Source organism: Syngnathus acus, chromosome 9, assembly GCF_901709675.1.
Source record: "Syngnathus acus chromosome 9, fSynAcu1.2, whole genome shotgun sequence".
In the NCBI taxonomy this organism is placed as follows: domain Eukaryota; kingdom Metazoa; phylum Chordata; class Actinopteri; order Syngnathiformes; family Syngnathidae; genus Syngnathus; species Syngnathus acus.
The window spans coordinates 9,647,508-9,675,215 of record NC_051094.1 but is presented as its reverse complement, the minus strand read 5'-3'; the positions used below and the strand labels follow the sequence as shown (position 1 = coordinate 9,675,215).

At 41.6% G+C, this 27,708-nt stretch overlaps 1 protein-coding gene across 6 annotated transcripts; it reads right to left on the bottom strand.

The window, feature by feature from the left end:
- Positions 1–78: 78 nt before the first annotated feature.
- On the bottom strand, positions 79–26,837 carry si:ch211-106a19.1 (uncharacterized protein LOC561797 homolog). 6 transcript variants are annotated; one of them, XM_037260036.1, is made up of 14 exons: positions 26,538–26,834; positions 22,947–23,155; positions 12,837–13,087; positions 8,868–9,066; positions 8,301–8,424; positions 8,118–8,184; positions 7,096–7,248; positions 6,769–7,014; positions 6,539–6,659; positions 5,937–6,040; positions 5,605–5,700; positions 4,973–5,157; positions 4,648–4,868; positions 79–3,069 (listed from the first exon to the last, which is right to left on the bottom strand). In XM_037260036.1, the coding sequence occupies exons 1-14, from the start codon at positions 26,738–26,740 to the stop codon at positions 2,927–2,929; spliced, it is 2,322 nt and encodes a 773-aa protein (XP_037115931.1). In that variant the 5' UTR covers positions 26,741–26,834; the 3' UTR covers positions 79–2,926. The 6 variants fall into 6 exon arrangements, with proteins under 6 accessions (XP_037115931.1, XP_037115932.1, XP_037115934.1 ...); XM_037260037.1 differs by having other exon boundaries at positions 8,301–8,421; XM_037260038.1 differs by lacking the exon at positions 79–3,069 and adding an exon at positions 3,079–4,096 and having other exon boundaries at positions 26,538–26,837.
- Between the last annotated feature and the right edge of the window lie 871 nt (positions 26,838–27,708).

Sequence of the window (27,708 nt, the reverse complement as noted above, 5' to 3'; positions counted from 1 at the left end):
ACTAAACTCCAGGGTCTCTTTCCATTTGGTGATTTGTTAAACTAAAATACTTAACTTAAATTAAAAAAAAAGACATGTAGTGTCAACAACTTTGTTTTATTGTTGTGCCTTGGTTGTTATAAGACAATGTTATAAAGTGAGGGGAAAATACACAATTTATGTAAAAACAACAGCCTCTAAATTTTAAAATTACATTTGAATAATACACCGACAGTATGTGTATTAGGGAAGTGAGAGAAGTCAAATCATGTCAATAACCTTTGATATTTCCAAACCACTGTTGTGTTATGTTAAATTTATTTTTTTTTATTTTTTTTACACAGATTAGTAAAATCAGCAGCATTTACCTAAGCAAACAACAGGTGACAGTCCCAGGACAAAGCAAAAAAACCAACAACACATTTCCATCTTCCACACACTTTACTTCTGTCTTGGAACTATAAACAGCTTCAAACTGGAAGAAAATGAGTGCCGTTAGAGGACACCAAATATGACACATTACAATCAAGATACAAAGTGTAGAAATGTGCAGACATTAGAATGGCACCCATGAGGTCAACAGAAAAAGCATCCAAAATTTAAAGATGAAATCAGGTGAAGAACCCTCCAAACAAAGGAAAGGCAGATGAAAATGTTGTTTAATCTACAGCACACCTTTGATTGTTTTCCCCTTTTTTGCACGAGACTGGAAACGGACTTTTGTGTGTTATTGCTACGGACTATCTGATCCTGAACAGCCAATGTCACAATCTAGTGTCTGATAAAATGGATGTTGTCAATCATTAATACAAACTTGTATTTTATTAACTTTTTTAAATTTATTATCATCACTTGCTTTTTTGCGAAGGATTCTTTCCCATAAAATTTCTAATTGGCAGTCGCTTGTGCTGTGTATACTTGCTGAAAAAAATGCAGTCTATATTTTTGATTTTTAAAACTTCACAGAATTTGGAAGATGCTGCTCTGTTTTATAGATAATTGATTTGTGTGACACTATCACAGCTAAAAATGTAACCTATTTTTTCCCTTGTAAGATGCTTTTGAAGCACAGTGAAGTTGTTTTCAGAATTGTTATTTTTGTATTCAAATGAGCGCAATGAGTAATGTGTTAACGTATATCCTACCTATCCTTTTCTTAAAAAAAAAAAAAGATTTTGGAGCTATAAATGTGAACTGCTCAACCAAATTAGTATGCATTTTTTAAATCTTTTATTATTGTGGAGTCTTTTGTAGTTCCAATTCTTCATGTTTTAAATATGCTGTACAGATAACTCAATTCTCATATGACTTTATTTTACACTATAATTTTCTTATCACAAAATATTCACACAAAGAGACCAGGGGGAACATAGAGTACCTCTAGTCTTGAAATCTACATTCCTACCAATAATTACAAAAAATACTGACTTTTCATAGCTTGCCACTAGATGAGGCCAGTCAATTAAAGGCAAAAAACTGCGGGTACCTTGAAAGGCTGATCCCAGATCATTGTACAAACACTGTGGACAACACACTGGAACTGTGGTAAGCAAAGACCTCTGTGGCTTCAGCTGACAGGAACCAGCCCTGTTCTTTTCTACGACCTTCACCCTGCTGCCAACAGAGACTCACACTGGAATCAACTACAGTATAAAGTCAACATTGAGGAGGCTAAGGAGCAAGTTTTGTGACTATTGAACAGCGGCGGCTGTCACTGGAAGCGATATGCTATGCGATGCTGTGGGAAAGCACCAAAAGAGAAGAGAAAGTCCATTTGGTATCAACAGGAACACAAGAATTAAGTTGTAGCTTCAATTCATGCACAATGAATATTGCCAGGTCCGGTGATGCCTGATATGGATGCATTTCAACTGAATATTGAAAGTGCAAGTTTGAACACAATCTCAGCCAGCCAGGGAAAAGTGACTTTTACTTGTTACTAAAAATACAGGAAATTCAGTAAGGAAGAAAAAAAAAAAAGATTGCTCAAGGGACTTCACAATCAAGCCTGTTTCCTTTACTTTCCTACTAAACACTTGCGAAGACAGACTCAGATCAGGTTAATCTCTAGTAGTAATTGCATGCGCAGGAAATGAAATGCAGAATTCCGACAGTCTCACTGTGTTTGCAAGTCGACATGAATAATACATTACAAAATACAGAGCTGAAAAACAATTTCTATCACTTTCAATTCCTCCGCCGTTGACGTTAAACCATATTTGTTTCAACCAAAATTTGCCTCTAAAAGCAATTTTTATTACACGTATTTTTCATTAAAGGATGTCATCGTAGTTTGTTACAACGAAAGCAAACTCATTCTATCCGACTGGGGGACCTGAAATAATTATTTTAAGTAATTCATAAAAACGTGATGAACCTCATGAACATTTACTGTGAAAATTAGATTCATGACAGTTTCATTATATGACACAGTACTTCCTATATGTAATTCAAATTAAAAATCTAATTTTAAAATCGGATTAAAACCTGTCGTGTCCTGTTGACCAACTACAAACAAATAGACTGCACCAATTTCTTCCAAGTTAATTACATGAGCGCAAATTGGAACTCAAAGACAGAAAATTCAGTCTAGCTTTACAAACGATGCTTACTGTAACTCACTTGAAGACTGACATTGTTTGGACATATCTCCTGTTGCACTTTTGACAATCGCATTCTGTTTCAGGAAACTCATCAGGTGTCTTCATAGTGTGATTTTACACCTCCGACAGAATCACACATCCGCACACTGGGACAAGGATCAGCCCATCATCTGTAAAGCAGTCCGAGTGTACATTTGGAGGTACAAAAAAAGGAAGTTGTCACATTCACCATCTCACAACGCTCCACTTAGAGCTCATAAACCTGCTACACCGCACTGTTGAAGAAGCCCAGGCCGAGCAGCTCCGTGTCTCCTGAGGTTCTGATGTGGGGGAAGCGTTCTGCATTAGAATATATCGGGACACATGGTCCAGTCCTGTCTCTCCTTGGCCTCCCAGTAGCCCCCTTTGTATACAAAGTTTGTTTCTCCAGTGACCGAGTCCCTCCTCTGCTGAAACCACAGCGGCTGGTAGCATTCGTATTCTCGACCTGTGGAGAAGATCTCGGTGAGTTATGCGGTTGCTGTCATCGAGTCGCGCCACGGTCAGGAAGCCACATTTGCAGGCAATGTCCTCCATACACACACTATGATTATGCACACGAGAAAGCAATCAGATGCTGTGTGCTGCATTTGGGAAGGCTCCAAATGTGAACCAGCTTCATGTTGCAGTGAACGGTTTGAATGTGCGCAAAACAAGAATTCAGATCAATAGACAGTTGCACTTAATATTGCTCTTGTTAAAGGGATATCAAGACGATTTTTTTTTTTATACAATTATGTTCTATGCATCTTCAATCCTCTAAACATGATATGTGGACGAATATCGCATTTGTAAAGTATGAATTAAGCAATTGCCATTTTTTCTTGCGCAACCACTTGCTGTCAACTAAAACGACATCATGGTGCCCAACCAAGGACTCAGCTCGATGACCATACCCAGAAAACAGGTGAGCCATTACGGTCGGGACGTGAGCCCTAAGACACTGTGATGTCATTTTCAGTCGACAGAGAGTGACTGTAAAAGACAAAATGTCGTGATGGATAAAAACCAGTAGATTTTTTTTGTTTTTGCTTAATCCACATTTCACAATTGTAACACTAATCACAGTACCAAGCTTGGATTTGTGGGGGGCCAAAATAAATGACCATAATATTGCAAATAAAGTTTTCACTTGACTTCCCCTTTAACGAAAAAAAAAACCACACACACACAGTGAACGCATCTTTAAACAAGGTTTAAGCTTATCTTGCTCACACACAGCTGACTTGACTATATTGTGTAGATTTAGACATTTAAATATAATTTGTGAACACTTTGAAATGAACTTATCACATACAAAGGGGAAAAAAAGAGTTTTTTCCTGATTCATTTTCCAGAAAGAGACACGAAAGTAGACATCATGCAGGTCCAACAATGGCAGAACACAAAGAAAACACACAGAAGATGCCCGTGTATGCGTGTGTGTCAACAGAGGGTGCGGAATAACCCCCACTCACCAGAGTCATTATCACATTCTGACCACCATAGGAGGGAGGGGAAAAAAGACAAGTCATGGATGCAGCAATACAATCGACCCAGCACACACACACGCACCACACACAAACACAAACACAGAATGATTGCAGTCATGTAAAACTGCACTGTAATGACGTACTGAAAGGGACTTAGGACACTTTTATCGCTAAATAAGGTAATTCTTTTTTATAAACAGCGTAATTGATTTTTGGATGGTGCCATTTTATGACGTCTTTAGCATAATCCACACTGTAGACCAAGCATGTCCAAAGTCCGTCCTGGTGGCCAAATGTGTTGGGATTTCCACGGACCAGCAGCCTCTGCCATAAAATAATTATGTGTGCAAGTTTGGACACCCCGCAGTAGATGATGCCGGCCGGTCAATAGAGGGCGCTAGCGTTCCGCCACACCAGCAAAGTACAAATATATAAACATTTATCCATCTATTTATTTTAGATGATCAGTTATATAAGCAATAACAGATCACAGTCTTCTACAATAAGTAATTTACCTCTACTTGTGTCTCTAAACCAGTTGATTTTTTTCTTACCTTCATCTAGAGCATCTGAGGCCTCCGCTTCTCTCCTCCTTCTCACGGCTCTTTGTTTCTCTTCTAACCTTTGTTTCTCTGAATTGGCTTCATCCCATCGACCTTCTTCCATCAGCCTCTGGTCAGGTCTCAAACGGCTGTCGGTCAGACCGACTCCATCTTCCGACTCGTTCAGGGTCAGCGCCAGCGCTGAGAAGTAGTACATGTTCTCAGCATTCTCTCTAGGTGCAAAATATAAGGAGACAAGATTCAGCCTTTTATGACTGCTGCGAACCCCCCAAAAATATTAATGCAGCTTAATAAGACTCATGAGATGTGCACTTACGGGAGAGAATACTTCTTCCACAAAAGTTTGGGGGACAGAGTCTGGTAGATGGTCTTCTGCTTGCCTTCGGATCCACTACCACCTCGGCTGCTCTGAACGATCTTGGCACTCTCGATTTTCTCATCCCACGTACCAGACAGGATGTAATGAGCTTGGCCGACACTGTCAGCCACCACACCCGTCACCTGGAAAGAAAATAAACATGCATCTCATTTTTCAAGTGTAAAAATATCAGAAGTGAAACAAGTCATTTCGTCTCTCCTGTCCTTCATTTGCATGGGGTCACCGGTTCCCCGGTGCCGGTGTCTGCTTGTCCCCATTGACGACTAAGCACCATTGAATCGCTAATAAACGGTTATTTAGATCTTTTTTTTTTATTCCTCCCTGTGCTTTCATTTCACTCATTGTGTCCTCACAAACCTAGTTCTGTCAGAGTGCATTACCAATAAACATCACAACACAAACAAGCACTACGGGAGTGTTTTAAACTCTCCCGCTGCACATAAAAACGGTTGCAGCATAAAAAGGCAAAGACATCCTCTATTCTACATGACTAAGCAGCTGAACAAGACAAGTTAAAAAAAAAAAAAAAGAAGAGTGGTGTCAGCAAAGAAAGCAAAAGGAGGATTTACCTTCCGAGGAACTTCCCTGGAGAAATAACTGTACGGCGAGAATTTCAGTTGGCAGGTCTCTTTGGTCCTGTGATTCACTATCTCAATGTCCCCTGACTGCACTCGCACGCACACACACAAAAGTAGATGCAATTGATGCAATGTAAGCGAGAAGATAATTATGAATAACTGTACATATACATCTTACAACTCGCTTATTTCCCCGCATCATGTTAATAAAGGATTTATGCAAATTCCCCAAAGAAATAATGACTTCCCATTTGAAAACAGCTGGCTAAGATGCCGGTTGTGCAGATAAATGGCAATCGATGAGAAGTGCTTTGTAAACAGACCTGATCGATCCACAGCTTGCCCACAATGATGTTGTGCACCGTGGACGTGACTTTCCTCCACACATAGTGGTTGCCGCTAGCGTGGAATTGCAGATGAATTGCACCTGCAAATGTAAAACCACAACAACAATCTATGAGCGTTAGCGTACAATGATCATGTGGTTTGAATGATTGAGATCAAACTCTAAATGCGTGTTAAATCCACAAAGACTCCAAGACCTGCTATGTTTTGGGACTTCACAAAGACTATTGATTCTCACCTAGGCCTGAAGATTGCAAACATATTTGATCATAAACAATTGCCAAGTTATGTGTTTTCTGATACAGGACACCTCCCAGAGGCATCATTGGAGCGGAATAATCAACTCCCCTTAATTCCATTTTATGCTTCGGTCAAAAGTGTCACAAAGCAATCCTGATTTTCTTTATCCCCTTGGCAATCACATGCACAGGAGGCAGCTGCAGCTACAGCGGTCAATCTCTCGAGAGTAGGTGCAGTCTCTTGGTTTACATTTCATGCATAATTTAGCAATTTATGCTCTTGAGATTAAGCATTTGTTTGAATTGAAGGTTTCCTAGCCAGCAAGAAATACACGTCTTACCCAGAGGCATTATGGAGAGGTATTTTCCACGGAACTTGCTCGCAATTGTAATTTCCTGCCACAAGGTCCAGCCTCGTTGAGAAATGACATGATGTGCAGCTGAAGGTGGATGATGGCTCACCTTACCGCAATGGATATAAACTTACAGTAAATGACATGCGTACAATTCATAACACCGACTATCCAGTTTGCATCTGTGAACTAAACATGCTTGTTGCTGTGCTTTTTACCTGCTCACACAGTGAACGGTAGCCAAACTCCTCGAGGCGATCGAGCTCGTAGGTCTCCCCCAGAAGCGGGTTGAAGGGTTTGGCTGTCCGGTGGACAGTCGTGGAGTAAGAAGAAACGGAAAAGGCAGCAACCAAACACATTTGCTCCAGAGAGGAGTCACAGCGCGCCGCCTTATCCAGTAGCTCGTGATACTCCAAGTCTTCAGTGAGTCGCTGCAGCATTGACAGAGGCTCGTTGAAGTTGACCTGCAGATGTAGAAGGCAAGATGGTCAAGGTAAGTTACTTAGAAGTTGTTCAAACTAGGCCACAAAGTTCTGCTCACTTACAGGCATGGGAATTTTGGAGAGCTCCTTGCCAATGCAGTTCTTCATGATGCTCCACAAATTGAGGGAGTAGTTAGGCTTGTCAGGGACACGAGTCCGCCGTTGTCTGCGTGGCTGCAGCTCCTTCCCTGACACATCGTTATAGCTCGGAGACATCTGCGGACATAAATGAAAGAATTGGACTATACATCCAAGTTTGACAAAGTTAAACTTGACGGTTGAAAACAAACCAAAAAGTGAAGGAGTGAGCAAAAGCAAGAGGAATGGGAATGCAAGACAAGTTGGGGAGCAAAAAGAAGCAGCAATGAAGGGTGAGAGGAGCAGACGTTGCTGCTAATTAAGATATGAACTCCAGCAAATGTTTCTCTTAAATGCCACAGGGTCTCCAATGAAAAGGAAGCAAGCATGATATATGCAAAGAGGGGTGCAAATTGGATCGCCCATGCAAAGAGAGAGAACCTTTGAGAACTTTTGTCTATTCGCAATGCAGTTTTAGAAGCTGTGAATGAGGGGCTGACTTGGAGCCAATTGTCAGAATGAGTCATGCCATGTCACCAACAACAAAACTCATTTCAACTTTGCATTCACATGCGTCTGGAACATTTCATTGAGCTGCGACATGCCAGACACCTCTCAGAGCATTTGTTCAGGTGTCCACGAGCAGACACATGCACTTAGAGTGAGTATGATTGCTGGCTTCTCCCAAATTTTCAAGGCACTGGATTTACTCTGTGTAACTCAGTAATGTGTTGGTTCGCCTCTTCCAGGAGTACATCAGGTTTGTTTTGCAAAGGTGCCTGGTGAGCTGATTATTTGACTCGGCTGTGCTGGATAAGGGATTCATCAAGGGGCAGACTTGGACACCGCTGTGTTAGAGTGAACAAGCAGTCTAGTAAATCAGGCCCTTGATCCCACGGTGTGTTCGTTTACTCGGGGGGGGGGAGCAACAAGCAATGAGTACATTCCAGCAACTCGGAGCAGTGAATTAGAAACGTCACAGCTACTAAGTTAGAAAAGACGCTTACATGGTCGTCCTGGTTCCAGTCGTAGGAATTGCCTCCGCTTGCTCCACTCAAACTAGTCTGAGATCGCCTGGAATAGACACAAAGAATTGTATCAATAGCAACAAAGTGCAAGGAAAACACGCCTGAAATTCTGTGAACACACTCATCGTAAAAAAAAAAAAAAAGCATAAAGTATTCGCAGACCTGTGCTGTGTGTTGTCTGTGGCAGTCACTGTGATAAATGCAGGGGAATCTTCCATGGCATCAAAGTACTCAGTATCCTCATCTTCATCACTCGCCTCTCCTTTGAGCGGCCTTTCACGCCCTTCTATCAGAAGCACATTCAGTACGTTTAAAGAGCAGAGCAAACACACGCGTCACCTGCTAACCTATATGCATTCGACCCGGTTCAGGAATGAGAAGTACACTGTATAATCATGCACACATGGCTACTAATTAAGAAAATAATCATCTTAGTAAAATTGGCAATGTTCCCACTGTTTAACAAGCCTGCATGCTGCTCTGGGACTCCCGCCTGTACTGGTAATAGCGTTAAACGGCATTATTGTTAACGCTACATGTTGAAGAAATTGTTTTCTTCTCCAATCTACTGTACATGTTTTTTTTTTTTAATCCACAAGTCATATATAAAATCTCTATCAATGTTGTAAATAAGCTCCCAGATGTAACAAGAGTAAATTGTACGTAAGCATGACATTAGAATCCCATGATCTTCAAAAGAAGAAAAAGAAGCGAGTGACTTATGCTTACCCTTCTTGTTGGTCGGGGCGCTGGGTGTAGTGGATGAAAGTGTCGGTGCTGCTCTCCACGCTCGCTCCAGACTGTTGTGCTGCTTGGCTAGCTGCTCGATGGTCTCTTCCAGGTGGATACGCTGCTCTCGCTCATACTGCAGTGCCCGCTGCCACCTTCTACTGTGAGTCTCAGCCAGGTCTAGGAAATCTCGACAAGCCTGGGGAATGACGGTGCGCCTGTCATTTGCTATGACAACATTTCTTTTGGATCTATGATGTACATCTGGTTTTTTTTTTTAAAGAGTCTATTTACAGTTCACTTCATTGACCAAGGTATTGACATACGATCTGGATTCATTCTCAGGCACTGGCCCCTCATTCTATGTAGAGAGCACGTAAGGAATGTTTATCAGCATTTTCTGAATACATTTTAGGGTTTATAAAAAAAAAAGTTTTCGTTTTACAGACCCCCTGAGGTCGCCTTGGCCCCCCCAAGAATAAAAGCCTAGCGCCACCACTGCTCCCAGGCACTAAAAGAAATTTCGCTGTATATATATACAGCACCTTAAAGCAGTAATGCCTCTTTGGTTTCTGTCCTTGTTACTTAGAGCATCTTGTAAACAAGCAGAAGAGAGTGAGTGATGAGCTACACTTTCATGCTGATTGCATGGTGGAGGACTTTTGAGTCAAGAGGGTGGGCAACATTATTCCTGCTGTGCTCTGACTGCTGAGCCAAAGGGGTTACGTTAGAGCACGCAGAAACGACTTGTCAGCATTTGCTGGCACTGCATGTTGTGCCTGATGTTCTTGCCACACAGTAAGCACAGCTGTAAATGAACTGGAACACCTTACAGCTGACAACATGTAAGAGGAAAATGTCATGTGACAGTCACTAAACAGGAAGGGCCTCTGGAATTGCAACTCTGCATTTCTGTAGTGTTGAATGACTTTTCAATGTCATTCATCATGATTGGGCCGGTACAGCAAATAAAAGTCAACTGCGCTTATCCTAATAAAATGTCTGCCGTCAACATTATCTAGGATTTGTATTTATTGAACCAGAATCCAAATGTTCCACTCTACAAAGTATACATGCAAACACACTATTGGATATTACTGAGTTAAAGATGACAACATGACAGTACAGAAACAAATTCATAGACTTAGATTTCAACAAAATTTAAGAATGAGTCAATTAACTTTTTTCATTCTAATACTTTTTGACACTGTCAGCTAAAACAAGTTCATTTTCGTATTCAACGTTCCATAAAATAGTAAATGACAGAAACAATTTTGTTGAAAATCCAGGAATCTGAAAATATTTCCCAAGCACCATTCCCCCTTACCTTCAGTGGTCAAACATGAAGTGTCTTAACCACTGTTGGCATCACTCAATTTAAATGCTGGACATGCATATGAGGTTCCAGTTCACTTCCTCAGACGTGACTAAGAAACCAACACCCATATAGAAAACCTACTCTAGTTCCACATTTTTACTGCTGAGTCCCCACTCCAAGAGCAGACGGCATGTGACGTCCGGTGGCGATGGAGGATGAGGTTAATCAAGGTTAAAACCAGTGGATACCGGAACTGGTGCTGCTGGTATAAAAATATGACACTCTTTTGACATTTAAAGACCCACTGAACTGGGAACCACTCCTGCGCACATTTGCAGTACATACCATGCACGTGTGACATATGTGGAACGTTACATCACACCTAAATGGACAAGAGTGTATCCACGGTCATACTACAGAGATCTGTGCATGTCTACAGGCATCTGCGCAATTTCTCTGGAAGCGGCATTTGGAAGACCAACCACATGGCTGCAGCAGTCCCTGCATTCCGTAATCTAAGCCGCTTCCCCTTCAAGAGAGCCATTTAGATGTATGACAGTAAAATGACCACAGGGAGTTTGTGCTAGCGCTGACCTCTTGTCAGAAGCACATTCTTGCTTGATCTAGTAATGACATTAAAATAGATATGAAAATCCAGGAGGGCTTGTCTTAAGATTTATCCAGTCGGTTGAAATTCCCTTTACTGGTTGGCAAAAAAGGATATTACAAATAGAACAGCTTTGGGTATAACCCCCTCCTCCCTCCCTGGAAATCACAGTGATCTGGTTTTTAATCGAATTGTCAGATCAGAGTAGTTCCCCGTCAAACTAAAATGTGGTCAGTGACTATAAGAAACAAACATGATCACAGAAAAATCAAAACACTAAAGAAGTATGACGCTCAACACACCTTGTGCAGCCGTCCGCTTAGATTGAAGTCCGTTACTGCAACCCAGAAAGCTGTGACACTCAGCAGTCAGAGGGAGCTCGGTTTGAAAGAGAGAAGGTGGCTATCCCCACCCCACCCCCCCCCCCCCCCTCACACACCCACAATCATATCTAGTGTCATTACTTCAACCCCCAAAAAAACTTGCAACTCTTGTGCCGCTACTACTCAGATCCAACATTATTGGATCAGTTATTCTGCTTTACATTTTGTGTGATTAAGGTAACAACATTGACAAGATGTGCATATTATTGATTTAAAAGGCAAAATAGCAATATTTTGATTAGGATGATATAATTCAGATTTACTAACTAACTAACTAACTAACTAACTAACTAACTAACTAACTAACTAACTACCTAACCAACCAACCAACCAACCAACCAACCAACCACCTAACTAACCAACCAACCAACCAACTAACTAACTAACTAACTAACTAACTAACTAACTAACTAACTAACTAACCTGACATCTTAAGGGTGCAAGTACAACATTTAGGGGTGCACACTGCAAGTTAACTTGTGAAGTAAATATTCACTTCACTTATTTTCTCTATAATACTGACAGATGGGTTGAAGTGCGGAGCGGAAGTATGTTAGCAAGAAAAACTACTCAGGAATAGTAATTACTCCTTCCTCTTCGTTTCACAATCCAGTGAACAGCAGTGAGTCGGCAAACGTGACGTAACCACTGGGATTTAACGCAAGCAGAAGAGTGAAGCAATACCACATTTTCAATGTGACTAGCTCTCATTACACAAAGAAATGGCTCAGCATTTATCAACTGAGAGTTTTCATGACTACTGAGTACCTCAATTGCCACAAAAGGCTGCCAAACTGATAATAAATTGGAATTACGCACTTGGACCTGCAAGAAATTCCAGCCTTTGTACCTTTGATAATACTTTGTGACTTTAACTGTCCTTGATTTTGTTCTCTATCCTGATTCTTATTGCATATAAGAGTCAAGATGTTTATGTGTGACAAGCACAGTAAGAACACAAAAGTAGTGTACATAGTAGCAATGGATATTAAGAAGAATTAAAAACAGACTGAGTACTCAATGGAGTTTAGCAGCACAGTTTGCAGAGGTATATTTGCAGTGCATAGTGAACATTTTCAAGTGAGCAGAATTACTGCACAGTGTGGTTAACAGATTGGAATGCCATTTGTTCGAGAGTCCGATGGCAAGTGTGTAAAAGCTGTTTTTATTTTTATTTTGTTGTTCTGGCTGTGACTCTCCTGTACTGTCTGCCAGATGGGACAAGTGTGTTGTCATGGACATGTGCTGTCTCTGATAATGGTCTGTGCCGTCTTTGTGGCTCAGCTGTCATATATTGTGACTCGATATAGCAAGTGGCAATGACCCATTTTTCAGAAATGACTTTTCCGCAAGAGAACAATCTCTGCTTAAGCATTGCAATGCCACTCTTAACATTATTAGTAGTAGTCATTACATCATTGCCGCAAATATGAATCGGTAGATATGAGCTGTGTGCCTACAGCCATGTCAGCAAATTGCATATGTGTGGAGTCCAGTAAGAATCCCAAAAGGTCAAGTGTGCCAGTACATTGTGCTGCATACGATTGCGCAAAACTATTACTACAAGGAGAGTGCAAGTAACCGTACCCAGGTACGGAACCGTTATTGTCTTTTTCCGTACACGTTCCTATCACATCTTTGCAAAGCGTGAGGCTACTTACATTGATCATAGCATTGGAAGTGATACGGAAGAGGGTGGCTCGCTCGTTGACTGCTTTGATTTTCTCGCCTCCTTCCACGGGAACTTTCAGGCCCTCGAGTTCACTGAGAGAACGTTGCAAGGCCGCCCCGTGCTTGGCAATCAAGTCATTACATGTGCTGAGGTCATCAAGCTTGCTGACTAGTATCTTTAAAGTTCCCTGAATCTCACTGCGGTCCGATTGGGATGCCGGCTCCTCGTCTCCTGAGTCATCTGGAACACACAATGGGACATTTATTTCAAAATGTTCACCTTTTGACATTTTCTTTGTACAAAGCACAACCTCCATTATATGACACACTTTGCCTTATTTATTTGCTGATTCTCCAAGCTACAATATTCAACATGCTCAATCACCAGCCCTGCCATACTTGAATACATATACAGTACCATACATTAAAATACACCGAAGCTCAGTGTTTATTTGTTCTCCAAGAAAATAACGTGTTCTCTGTCACACCCACACTAACCTTTAGCACCTTCTGCAGTTGTACATGTAAATCAGGTCAAAGGCATTTAGAGCTACATAACTTGGTCCATACCCACAAGGCTTTGCTGTACCAGCTGACTTTTTTGATAACGTCTCATAAAAGAGGCTACTTGAGGTTAAACGGAGCATACGACAGAAAGAAGTGTTGCAGTGTCAGCTTTGCATTAGTCACCCAGACCCCAGTCATCGACATCCTTGCACACGTGAACACAAATACACACGCGCACACGAAAACGGAAATAAAAGTTGCATTTCGAAGAGGAAACACCTAGTACATGAACAACCAAATGTAATCATTTAAAGGCTTTTTATAAAAGCTCACAATTATTCATTGTATCTTACAATTATAATTATATAAAACATTCTATGGGGGGGGGCAAAAAAAAGGTCTCACGGTGTCTGCATTCCCAAGCTTCTATTTTCACTAAGAGGTAACAAAAGTTCAGCGAGGGAGAAGCAACATCATCATAGACTGCTGCGCTGAAGCTGTGCACAAGCTGTGACGGATTCCTCACAGACATTCTGCATGAAGCTACAGAGTCTAACTGCACTAGAAACAAGAATTTGAATTGCAAAGTCCAAAGTGCATACTACCACCATTTAAAAAAAAAATAATAATAAAGCATTGAGGGAGTCTTATATTGATGATGCGTGATGGCAACTGGGCAGAGATAATTGGAGCGGTTGGCTTGATGTTAAGAATCATCTCATGGGATCAGAACAAGACTAAGCCCTACTTACATTTTCTTGGAATTAATGCTGGCACATTGTGTCAAACGCGAAGAAAGTGTAACCTTTAGGGATACTAAAATGGCATAATGAACACACATTATGACCAATAGTCAGTAGGGTTTATTCTTGTGGTTGTACATAGTATGCAATTAACATTATTTTGATTGACAAAGAATATTCTAGCTGGTTAATTGTGATTTATAGTATACTTTGTGTTTAGTGCATACGTTTAGTTTTGTGTATAGCTTTTGTGCATTACATTGTTCAGTTTGTTGAAAATATCCATGCTTTTATTTCACCTTGTCTTACTCTTGCCGAGTCAGCATTGCGAAAGAGAATCGGTTCACTTGCCTTAAATAATAACCCCAAAAAAACCGAAATAACTTTTTCAAAATAGTCTGTACATCTTAACAACAGAGTCACTCCCAAGTCTCTAGTCAGAGCTTCATCTTTCCCTTCAGCCTTGTAACATAACACAGTGCTAACAAGCAAGGCGTCAATAGCAGCCCAGTGATACAATCGATATACAGAACATTTGGGAAGTGCAAATGCATTTACTGCAGCAGGCGCTGATTCTTCAGCCTCAATTTGCGAGCAAGTTTAGCAGCTCTCGGGAAGACCACTTAAAATAAACTGTCACATGTCGACAAGCATGTTTGTTAAAAGGGGTCTGTTTATAGCAGCGACGCCTGCTCTACCAATTGCCTTTCCAAAAAAATCAAGAGCCAGGGTTGGGGCTGAAAGCTTGAAAGAAGAGTAAATACAGGGTATGTGTCAAGTCTTTGACTTTCGCAATTAAATCGTATTGCAGAACTGAAGGTACAGTTTGCACGCTGTTTTATAATGCTGGCAAGATTTGAAATATAGGCTGACTTCACTAATCCGCCCCCTCGAGTTGCTGAGCAAAGCCACACCCTTTGCTCACGTGTATTGAATACAAGCTGACTTGAGCAAAAAAAAAAATTGCCATTTTCTTTTCTTTTATTTGGAGGGATTTCCATCAAGCGCAAGTCATCAGAGTAAGGGAATGACAAAAAAATTGAAGTTGTATTTTGCAATATCACTTCATGGCAAATTGAAAGGAACACCAACAAATACTTAATATGTTCATGAATATAGTTTCAAATTTTAACAGATGCAAGTAGATTATTTTGAACATTTTATAAGTAGCTCGCATGCAGAAAAATCATGTGCAGCCCCGGCCGGTGTAGAGAATCTAGCGCCATGAGGCAACGCTTGGAGCACATTGTCACGCAAGTCATGCCTCAAGGGCAGACCACCTCCCCCCACAAACTGTACTAGCCCCTTGGACAACACCCTGCATGTGTTTCCACCAGCAAAACCAACCTTCCCCTTCTCGGAGGAGGATGACATAATCTCTGCAAATATGATCTTGAATCCAAATTGACAGCATGGGAAGTTTGTATCGCTCCTTTGACCTTCATTACATCTTACGTGTACATGTGCACTCTCTACTCAGATTGGTAAGAGAGACATTTCCGGCATTCTAATTGAGAGAATGTTGCCCCATTGCAGGGCAGCGCCTTCCTTGTCCCTTGAGGAGACTCGGTCAGATAAATGAAAAGCTGCCTCTAGCTCACATGTCACCCGGTGACAGCAGATGAACACTTGTTGGGGAAATGAAATGGAAAGAGAAAAGTAGTGTCAAGAAAGCTGAAATGCAAACGGGATATTGGGAAAAGTTTCCCCAAATGAGTGGAACTTAAGAGCAGTCCTGAAGTTTTTTTTTTTTTTTAAATGCTTGTTACAACATTCTTCTTTATGTTTTAGCTAGCCTTAAAAAGCATATTTGACAAAAGATTTATTTGGCATGCATGTAGAGCATTGTAAACCCAATATGCTGGTATTTATAGTGCTGTTTTATGGGGTGTGAAGGAGAAAGGGAATATATGAGTGTATACAAAGAGAAGCAAGCACACACTCGATGAAGCGATGGGTCTCCAGGGGGGGCAAAGTGTAATACTGGCCAGTAATTGCTAACTGGCTCCATACATCACGAGGAGACATACAGAGGAGACGAGAGGTTGAAGCCAGTTACGCCGCACTCGGCTCTTCGCAAGCAAATGAGAGCGTGTGAAGCAACTCATCAATGGCTGTCATAGCTGTGAAGCCCAGAAAAAAGAAGGGAAGATTCATTGGAGGAATAAATGAAGCAACGTGTTCCATTTTTCTAAACTTTCATTCTAAGCTGAGATGATGAAAGGGAAAGTCAATCGTTTCTTTACAATTTTCTCAATGTAGTCTTTCCATTGAAAAGGCAAATTAGTGCAGTCAACTGCGGCTTGAAGAATACTGTCTGAATAAGAGAGCAGCCTGATATTACATCTCTTGTTTGCAATCTAGTCCTAATAGAGGTTTTCTAGCAACTAGGGATTCAACAATATCAAAATCTCACAGCACGTATGAAGGAGCAGTGCAAACTGTAAACAAATAAAAATAAATAAATAAATGTTAATGACAATTAGATAACTATATATTATTATTATTAGGAGGAATAATTAGGAGGAAGATGCCTTCGTGTGGAAAACTAAGTACCACAAATGTTAACCTTTGACGAAAGGTTAACACGATACCAAAATTCTGACTGCCAGTGGTACACCTCCATGAAGTGCCTTGACAGTGGCACCGAAAGGATACCGAAAAAACTGTCATCGCCAGTACCTCATATGGGAACGTTTCAGAAGCCCTTCTTTCATCTGCTGTTACTCCCTCACACCGAATACCATTGCTGGAAATGGAAAACAATTTCGTGAGATTGAGAACCATAAGCCAGTGACCCAATAACACGGCAAGATAGACATTCATCACACTCTCAGTAGCGCGGCGTCAGTGCTACAAGATAATCAGCCATGATAAAGGCCATCAAAACCAGGGCAGAGATCACGGCTAATACTGGTAGTAACCTCAAAGCACTCTTTACATTAATATCTGCACGTTTTAAAATAATGGACTCAACATGGTCCAGCAGGAAGTGATTATCCAATGCAGAATCTCACGTGGTGATCCATAACCGTGTCAACAGACCTCTCATGATACTCTAAATTATAAATGCATTCGACCTGGCCTCCATAATGCTTTGCGTATGTCTTGTGCTAATAGCACACAAACATGAAACACAATCACTGAGTATCACATGCAGTTGTCATACTTTAGCCATATTGTACCGTCTGTATTCTTCTGTGAATCGTTGCCTCAAATTCTTGTTAAAAACAATGACAGTGACATACAGTAGATACTACAGTCAATTTTTAAAATGTGATGTTGAGTAGAAATAAGCCAGGAATACTTTTCTTTCTATAGGTCGGGACCCGCAACTTTTGCTTCACTAGCCTGGAGCCTCTACTAAACGAGGGAATTTAAAGTGAGGAGAACTTGGACTTGACTTCCTTGCTTCATAATGAGTGTTGTACATTTTGCATGTTATTTATACTATATATTTTTTTATGTTTCACAATTGTTATGTTGTGTGGCTATGTAATGTTTGACTGTGAAGGCCTCCACTTGTCATTTACAGCCTTATTCTTGTCAGAATACAAAAACAAATGTGATTTCTCAATTTGTTAACAGCTCAACATTGGTGGAAGCATGTGCAACTCTGGAAATCATTCTAGATTATTTGTGTTGGTATACAAGGCGACATGTCACAAAGAGTACTGCTTGGGGTGGAAATGTACTGGATATGACTCATTGTTTTGAGTTACCTTCAATATGGAGGAGTGAGTGAGTGAGTGAGTGCTGAAGCAGACAGTGAAAGGCCTTAAAAGAATCCCATCTGTGGTGCCAAAGTCAAACTCATTTGAATGAACAAACAGCAGCTAGAGGGGCCAGAGAGCCCAGGGCATAAGAGCACAGCTGCTCAACAGAAAGTTGTCCAACATTGCCAGGGGCATGAAAAGGATATCTAAAGTAAGCGCAGTGGAAAGAAAAATAGAAAATTTGCTTGCTTTAAAAAAAAGTGTATTTGATTTGGTAAATGTAAAGTCTACTTTCTCACATTAGAAATAGAAATTCATTCTCGACAATTTTCAGACACAACATACCTGCTAGGCCAGCGTGCCGCTTCGGGCTCATCCACACATGCGAATGGAAAGTGGAGCAGGCGCAAAGGAGAGAGAGGAAGTGGGAGCTAAAACCAGCACGAGAGGACGGCAGAAAGAAATGAGCACAGCATGCAGTGAGAAGGGCAAATGGCAGGAGACGCTGCTTTTTTCCCAATTACAGCATATACCTGCATTTGCTGCAATGTAGGAGGAGGCTGCCCAATTCCGGGCATCCTTGCTGTCAGATGCCAGGAGGAGATGGAAGGATGGATGGATGACGGCTTGAGCTAGGCTGAGATTCAGATAGCATGACGCGGAAGGTTTCTCATTTGACAGATGGAGAGGAGTGTGACAGCGCCGTGTTTCCTGGCCAAAGCGGTACTGACCCTGGTTGAGTTTACTCAAGCAGCCCGAGGCACAGAGGGAGCGGACGCTTCTCGGATCCCAGCATCTCCGGCCCTTCATCCCACTCTGCGCGGCCCTGATTCCACTCCGCGCACCTCCAGACGCATCGTAGAGAGTGGAGGGTGGGGGCTGAGGCGGCCACTTTTTCCAGTCAGCATTGCAGTGTACCGGCACACGCATGCATATTCACGGGCATACGTACAGTGTCACCGCACGGATGCGGGGAAGGAACGCAGATGCTCCTTCCAGTCATTCTCATCCCCTCCCTCGCTTTGCTTCCGGAAACACGTACGCCAAACAGAGCCTTGCACATTTTCAATTCCCCTCCACACGCTTTTCTCATTGCAGTGCAAATTGGAGAGGGAGGGAGGATGGGAGGGAGGGGGAAGGAGGGAGTTGAAGCAGAGGAGACAGGAACGGTCAGGCCGGCCAACAGTGATCTACTCAACTCAGACCAGAATGCACAGCCCTCCCGTCTCCCCGCCATCCCCGTCTGTCTGCTGCTGACAGCAAAAGTCAGCTATTTCTGGAAAGCTAAATGGCACGGTATTAGGTTAGGCTGGTGTGTTTCAAAAAGAAACCTACGTATCAAATTAAGCTAAGCAATATTAAGTCAGACTGGTGTGTCTACACCAAAGGAAAGACCATTCTTCAACTGGCCGCTCTGTTAGCCTCTCTGAGAAGTTTTCCTAGTTCCAACCACATATTTTGCCCCGCTGGAGCATCTTTCTTCTATTGGAGGCAAATCTTGGTCTTGCAACACAGAGAGATGGCTCGATACCATTAAATGGCACATCCAAAGTCTCTGACCTTCCATTGTGAGGTTATTATGCAGTCATAAAAAATGTCGAATAAATGCGGTGCTTTTATCTTAATAGCACTTCTCCATAGATTCTAATTATGTTGATAAATAGTTACAAGTTATTTTAGTACCTACAGACATCATGTAGAAACATGTAAATACAGCAAATATTTGTGGTGCTCGGTAAGTGAGGCGATTACTGCTGACAGGGAAGATTTACTGAAGTGGAAATAATAATATACACTGAAGGTCCTGAAGCATGTTTTAAAGCGGTACTGAAGCAAAAATAAGAGATTAGTTTGATACTTGACCATAATCACATCTGTTCTTCAGTGCATTCAATGTTAAAATGGTATTAATGTTTCCCTGTTTATTTGCTCAAAGAAAGTTGGCGAAAAGCCGAAGGCGCTAGGCAAACTAAACGAAGAGCCAACTGTCTCATTAAGTCACTTACTGCATTTAGACGCAGGAGCAAAAACAATCCCCAAAGCTTGAGAGGAGAGAGAGAGAAAGTACTGAGCTCATTAAAGCCAGACAAATGTAACCAAAGAGAAGCTGACATTTTCAAAGTTTGAGCTATTCACCTCAGCCAATTATAGCAGAAAAAGATGGATAAATGGTATTGATCTAGGACAAAAAGAAAAGACATTATGTTCCACTCTGTGCTTTCTCACTATCTCTGAGATGTCTACAGTCCACTAACAGAGAACCTGAGAGGCTAAAAACCAAAAGCAGTAACGAAATCAAACACAAAGACTTAATGAAGCACAAACATAGGCGTAAAGTGCTTCCACTGCAAACCAGCTTTACCATCATTAAATCAACTCGATGAACTCAGAAGCAAACACTTCATATCATGACATAAAAAAAAAAGCACCATACAATTCCAGTTGAATTTGACAAACCCTTGAGTTCAGGAGAACGTTCCAGACGGCTATTATTTAAAGACAAAAGTATGTAAGAGTTTAAAGCAATTAAGATCATGAACTAAGTTGAATGAACACTCAATGATTGATGCAAAATGTACAGTTCATGCCATACAATAGACTAGATAGGGCAGGGCAACGATTTTCCCGCATTGATTTTGTTCTCATTATTATTTATACTGTCCACCACTAAAGAGTATTTTAGTCACACAATCTTTCTATCTACCATTTTAAAACATCAAAGCACAAATAGATGCAGAAAGTAGGACAGGGTGCATGATAGATCCTACAGCAAATATGGAAATGGGGCAGATGCAAATTGATTAGGTTGCATTGCACAATGTTAGTGTAATATCGCCTCATACAGGTCTATATTGTAATAGGTTTGACCATTCAAATCAATTCCAAACTGACACGATGACAACGAAAAAAAATACATGTTAAATTATCAGCGGTGTAAGAGTAAAATGGCAGACGGAGAATATCCAGCAACTAACAAGCAGAGCTCCTGTACACACGCACGTGCACGCACACGCACGCTCGACAAGACAAGACAACAAGGAAAGATGAGCCACATACCTACAAGAGAAAAATCACTCTTTCTAGTCAAAAGTAAAAAAAAAAAAAATCACACCAGAAAAACTGTGAAGTGCTTACTAAGAAAGACACAGGTATCAGGAGGAGGTGGGAAAACCAGACAGAGTAAGGAGGCGGATGACGAAGAGCGGGTATGGAGAACGTGGGGGTGGGTTGGTGGGAGTGTGTGATGTTGGATAAGGGGAGGAGGGGTGGAAAAGGCGAGCAAAAACCGTAATGAGGGAGGGTTTTGATCTTTCTTTGCATTGTCTTTGATTCAGGACCACGGAGAGAGCACCAGAAAAAAAAAGACATTAAACTAACAGAGCCAGAGGATCAACATGAATTTTTTATCTATAATACTGGACCAACATACAAAATGAAGACGAATTCCTAATGGCCAAGTGATATAATGAACAAGTTAATCACAAACTTAAAAGACCCACTTTAAAGAAAGGAGCACAGGAGCTTGAAGGCTTCTGATTCAAACAGATCTAATTAGTTATAATTGCTACCATACAGTCCATATTATGACCATGGTGGAGTAGTATTGAATGAGAATATATCGCACTTATCAGAGTAATTTTCATGCAGTAATTTACTTTTTCACGACATTTATTTTTTGTTTTAAAAAAAGAAAAAACTACTTTTACTCTGTTACATTGAGCTACAGTCCGCCTTCTATTTGTATTTCTATCTTGAATTTTAACCTGGAAGAACTCCACTTGAGAAATATGCAAGAGAGTGTATCGGCCTATTAAATAACTCTATGGAGGATGACTTTTTAGTTTGATTTGAGCAATATTATTCTAAAGTAATTGTACTCTAATAATTTTGGGCTACTTCAGCCATCTCTGATTTACACCGCACAGCCACATCCAACTTGCTCAAGCACAGACGGTTCAAAGTGAATGAACAGCGCCATCTGCTGAACAAACCAGGGCTCACAGTGACGTAAGGCTCTTAAAATCCAATCCACATCCGATTTAAATCAAGCTGCATACATGAATGTGAATGAAGCATTACAGGTATAAAATTAACATTTAAATACAAGGTTGGGCTATAGAGGTGTTGCATCAATGTAAAGATTTAGAAAAGGAGGAGAAAGAAAAGAAGCCCCATATTGCAATGCCTTAGAAGTGGATTCATACAGACCATGTAATAAATCCTTGCAAAAAACGCAGATCAATAGCAGGTCTTTGTCCCGAATAGAAAAGGGATGGTTGATGAACAAAGGTACCTTGTCACAGAGGTGTGTTTGCCCAACGGTGACGAATGGGATGTGGTTCTCTGTGAGCGCCATGAATGCCTGATTCTGATAAGCGCTTACAACAGTCACCCACTGTGCAAACCCGACCACCCGCCTGAACGAGATACCTATATTCTAACCGTCTTTGAAATCGTCTACTTATTGAGCATGAATTACCTATCGTCCTCCTTTGAGGAATTGCTCAGAATCTGTCCTGCAAAAAAAACAAAAAAAATCAAGGGAAATACACAAAAAGCTACTAAAGGTTCTGTAAGTTCAATGCCATTTTATGATTAGACAACATCTCCTTGGATGCAAAGCAGATCCTTCATATTTTACTACATTGTCAGTGTATCTTTAGTGATCTGACTTTCAAACTGTGGGCAAAGGAATATTTAGCCTCACTCAGTCTATCAGCAGCCAATAAGAAAAGTGGAGGAAAAGCTCTGCATTTCTCCCACAGCTTTTCCCACAACCTCTGACCAGCAACACCAGCCAAGTCTGCATGCCCTTGCAGAGGACAATGCTCTGTTGTCATGTTACCAGGTCCTCTGCTTTGTTATCCAAAAGCAGCGAGGGGACTTGGCTGCCCTCTCCTGGCTCATGCTGGAATGCCAATGGTTTGGGAAACAAATGGGTGAACGGAACATTGCCTTCGCTGAACCTCAAGAATTAAGGCGCAAGGAGATTAGCACTTAGATAACAGACAATTATCTTAATCTGTGTTGACATTAAGTCCACCAATGGTGTGCTGGAACAGTGGCTAAAGTTTAGAATTTCACAGACGCTCCACTTTCTCCAAATGAATAGCCACCTGTACTTCTAACTTACCCGACTGGTCATTCATCATGCGAATGGCTTTAGCTTTAGCCAACTCCAGAGCCGTGATCCATCGCTGCCGCTCCACTTCAGTACTAGCCTTCAGGTGGTATGTGCGGCCACTGCTGCTCAGGACAATATTGCAGGCATCCTCTGTGTCGATGTGAGCAGTGGCCAGATTGATGGTCCCACGACATGTGTGTGCCATTTCCGCCTGTGTCCTGCAAATAGAAAACATATGTGAAGAGGCAAGTTGGGACAGGAAATATTTCGTGGGCCATGGGTGCCTAGCTAAGACGAGATGAAAACTTGCAAATAAACGGAATCTTTATTGAAGCCGCAGGGGTTACATGTGTGGAAGCACAAAGTTTGTGGTAGACTGTATTGAGTTGAGTTGAGTAAAAACAGCCCTTGTGACATCACGTTGGTGGCAATGGTTGAACATAATTCCTCATTACAAAGAGCAGCCTTTACAGGTTTTATTAACTAACATCCGAAAACCAAAGCGTAACGTCACATGCTAGAATGTCTAGTTAGAGTGCAACGACCTTGCGCTCATATGATCGCCCATTGAATTGGTCCAAAAGCATCCTTTTAGAAGCATACAGTCATGTAGTCTGTGGTTGCTAACACCCATTCAGTCATTCCGGAGTGAGGCCTCACTGCCACTAGCAGCTGCCTCTCAAAGCACTAAGCTCAACAATAACGCCACTGACAGTGACAAGGTGGCTGCCGCCCCATTATGGGCCGGCGCCGACTCCCCTCACACAGCTTTTACGCGCTGGTCGTAATCCGCAACAAGCAATGCATTCAGTTGAGACGAGAAGCAGTCGACAGCCGAGTTTTCTTCCTCTGGCTCCGATGCAACAGTGTGCTAAACGGGTTTGCTACAAAGGAAAACGTCAGTGGTTCCTCCATTATCGCTGCTCAGTGGAACCTCCTCTGTGTGAGATCTGGACTGAGGTTAACCGGTGCAAAGTGGACTTAACAGTGCCGAGCATCTTCTTTCCTGAGGTTGAGAGGAAAGTGTGAAGAGTAGAGCACATTCACTGATATGGTAGATCAAGCAGCATTGAGCCATTTAATGCCCTGTAATCTTCTCTAAAGCAGCCAGACAGATCTCATTTAAGTGCATAAGAAAAGCTGAGAGCATTAAAACTATAAGGAAAAGTAAATTAAGACATTGGAATGAAGAATTGAGGAAGTAAGAAGGCTGTCTTTGTGAATAGACAACAAGAAATCAGGGGAATTTAAAAACAAAGAAAGTACCCTTGTCCTGTGAGTCCAATTTGTTAAACGATGACTCTCATTTAGTAAAAGTCATTCCAATTTAACTGATGCAGGTGCTGAGTGTGGCAGTTGTGGCATCGATTATGCTCTTTAGTAGGTGCAATTTGCCTTCTCGGTGACAAATTAAGGAGCGTTTTTGCTTTCTAGAGGGACAGGACTTTGGAAAAAAAGAGATCTCTCAGACTGGACTGCTAATTGCCCTAAGTATTGGCCACCGCCAGCACAACTCATTTGGCTTGAATAAAAGAGGACCTTCACAAAAAATAAAAAGCAAAATAAGACCGAACATAACTTCTCATAATGTGGATAAATATGCATCTGTTTGTGACACAAATCCACAAAATTCAAACCCTAAGACTATAAAAGCAGTAGAACTCACAGAAATATCCAAGTGATGTTTTTTCTATATTAATTTGGGGTTTTGTTAAAAAACAACAACAATGCAATCAGAAAATGGGTGAGAGCATCATTTCAGACAAAATCAAATGTTTGCAATTTAAAATATATCAAAAATAGATATGTCTCAAATCGTCTCTTATTATATGTGTCTATTTCATAGAGGGAATTCAACCAATCGGCTGAGGGTGTCCCCCGCTGACTGCCCAAATTCAGCTGGGATCGGCTCCAGCATGCCTGTGACCCTTGTGAGGAGAAGCGGTGCGGAAAATGGATGGATGAATGTTTAACAAAGGACGTAGCCAATTTTACCACAAGGAGATGTTTACGACATTTTTTTTTTGTCAGGCCATTATTATTTCATCACTGTTGATTACGAAACAATAAAACAGAAAGATTTAACATGTCATCTCTTAACGTGCAAATAAATTGGTAACACTTAACATGTCATGTCTGGCACTTTCTATTTTTACGTCTCTCATAACATTAAAAAAGCACACACACATAGCCTCCCATTAAAAAACAGTCCTCAGGTCAGACACACGGTGGGCTCAAGCAGAGGATGAGACAACAACTTGTCGGGACTCAGATGTCGCAATGGCCTTACGATATAATGGACTATTAATGGGGGGCAGCGGCAGGAGGCGGCTCTGATTTCACCAAAGCCTCTGACATCCATACCTTTGTATCAAATAACACGTACCTGATGACAGCAGGCAAAGAAACTTCCTGCGTTGATGTGCTGATACAATAACCCTCCCTGGACTGTTTTCTGAATGTTAAGAATTACGAAAGAATTTTAAGGATGCTGAAGATAAACTACAATGGGAACCTGCAGCCTGTTGGCAGAGGCCATTCAAGCCTGCCATACAATTTTATAAACACATTTTAACACTGTGGATAGGTGTTTAGGATTGCCACCTGCATGCTGGAGCCTATCCCAGCTGGCTTCACGCAGTAGGCCGGGGACACCCTGAACTGGTCGCCAGCCAATCGCAGGGCACCAAGACAAACAACCATGGGCACTTACAGTTACACCTACGGGCAATTTGGAGTGCTCAATTGATTGTCTTTGGAATGTGGGAGGAAAGCTGTGAGAGGAAAACCCAAGCAGGCACAGGGAGAACATGCAAACACCACAGAGAAAGCCTGGACAACCTCTGCACTGTGAGGCTGACGTGCTCCACTGTGCCACCCTGTTTACAGATAATTTGATTATGAAAACTGAACTGTAAAGTAAAGTGAAACCACATGCATCTGTAACTTCCACTAATGACCCAATCTAAAATGTTCTCCTCTTTGAAAGCTTGTCTGTACCACTTTGACACAGATTCTTTTTTGGACAAGTTTAGTCGGCATATTGCTGCATACCATTTCACAAAGAGCAAAAGAGTTTTCAACGGATTTAGTTGGATTTCCACTAAATTGATTGAGAATGATGAATACTGTTAATTGATTTCCTTGGTTTGCATCTCCCTGTGCCCAGCAAGAAGCACCTGCGCCACAGGTTAGAGAGTAACATAGTTTTTCATTATTACAATAAAGCGTCTTCATCCGTCACAACCATCGATTAAAACCTGGCCATCGAAAAATGTGTGTGTGCAGCTTGCACGTATGTAGCTTGACTCTCATCAAGAATGAAACTGGCTAGCTTCTTGTGCAAGCTGGGATGTTGTCCCCCACAATCATTGTGGTTTTGTATCACAGGCGTGGCAAGATCCACATTTGTAACACATAACGTTGTTGGGGAAGCGCAGGGGACATGCTGTCGCCACTGCCAAACCAGCTGTCACTTGCAATAAAACGGCCACGTTGTTGTAGTGGCTGTCAGCTGGCCGCCAGTTAGCCTGCTAGCTGTAGTGATGCACCAATGCATGCACCGTGTCCATTCTTTTCACCTAATCTATGTGGTTTTACCTGTAATAGGACAGCAGGCCGTTGCTTAGGACGAACCATCGCCGCTGGTACCCTTTCAGATAGTTGGTCCATTTAAAAAGCCAACCTTTGTAAGTATCCGAGCCTGCAGCTGCTGCTGCTGCTGTTGCTCCTGCAGTTGCTGCTGCTGTTGTTGACGGGGCCGCAGCGCAAGCGGATGCCGAGCCCTTTCCTTGCTCACTCATCCTCCGCTCAGCCTCACGCAGGCTTGGCCGGCGACAGGAGCGACAGGGACACCACCACCAGCACCCCCCGCCTGATAGAGAGCGAGCAAGTCGGTGATGACGAAAGGGCGAGGCGGAGGCGGAGGAGGAGAGAGCGAGAGAGAGAGCGGAGCTGGAGAAGGGACGAGAAACGTGGAGACGCTTGAACTGGTTCGGACTACAATTCCAATCACAATTTTACATCTGATTCATTATAAAAATAAAAATATATTTTTATCATCATCCTCATCATCATCATCAATCATCAATTATTATTTTTATCATTATTATTATTATTATGATTGTTGTGGAAAGGCTTTTGTTCTGTCCGTCACTAGGGGCCAGTGTATTTTAAGGCTAATGCATGCTGTTTGTTCATTTTCCTCTATTTGACCCATTCGCACCTATGGACAATTTAGAGTCTAACCTTAATTATCCTAACTTTCCAGAACTACCTCCTGCCTGGAAAAAACTCATGCAAGGACCTCAAGAACATGCCTCGCAAACTCTGTGAATCAGATGTGTTAACGCCTTGGTCACTATTGTATCATCGGTATAACTGTAAAAGTACATATTGTACACTAGATGGCGCTATTGTCTAAATGTTGCCACACCGTGATGAAGGACACAAAGCAGTCAAAAGTTGCAACGGATTATGTCAAAATATCGCAACACTAGCAAAATAAAACAAAATGCAAGTTTGTTACAAATCTGTAGCCCTTTTTATTTGGAAATACACAGACAATCTGTTGATGAGAACTCATGCTACACGCAGTTGCTGCTACATGTATTTTTAAATTTGGAATATAAAACGAAAACAAAATAGCAATCTAACCTGACAAAAGAATCAGCACTACATCACGAGCTAATGCTCCCACATGCCAGTGTAAAACAATCACTCCACTCTGCAACTCACAACACTCAATCATGTTACCAAAAATAAATACAGT

Excerpts from the sequence above, each read along its gene's own strand:
- si:ch211-106a19.1 (XM_037260036.1), bottom strand. The coding sequence starts at position 26,740 with ATGAGTGAGCAAGGAAAGGGCTCGGCATCCGCTTGCGCTGCGGCCCCG. Across the intron at positions 23,156-26,537 it reads GGCCTGCTGTCCTATTACAG|GACACAGGCGGAAATGGCAC; the intron begins GTAAAACCACAT and ends TTCTATTTGCAG. Across the intron at positions 5,158-5,604 it reads CCAGGGAAGTTCCTCGGAAG|GTGACGGGTGTGGTGGCTGA; the intron begins GTAAATCCTCCT and ends TTTTCTTTCCAG.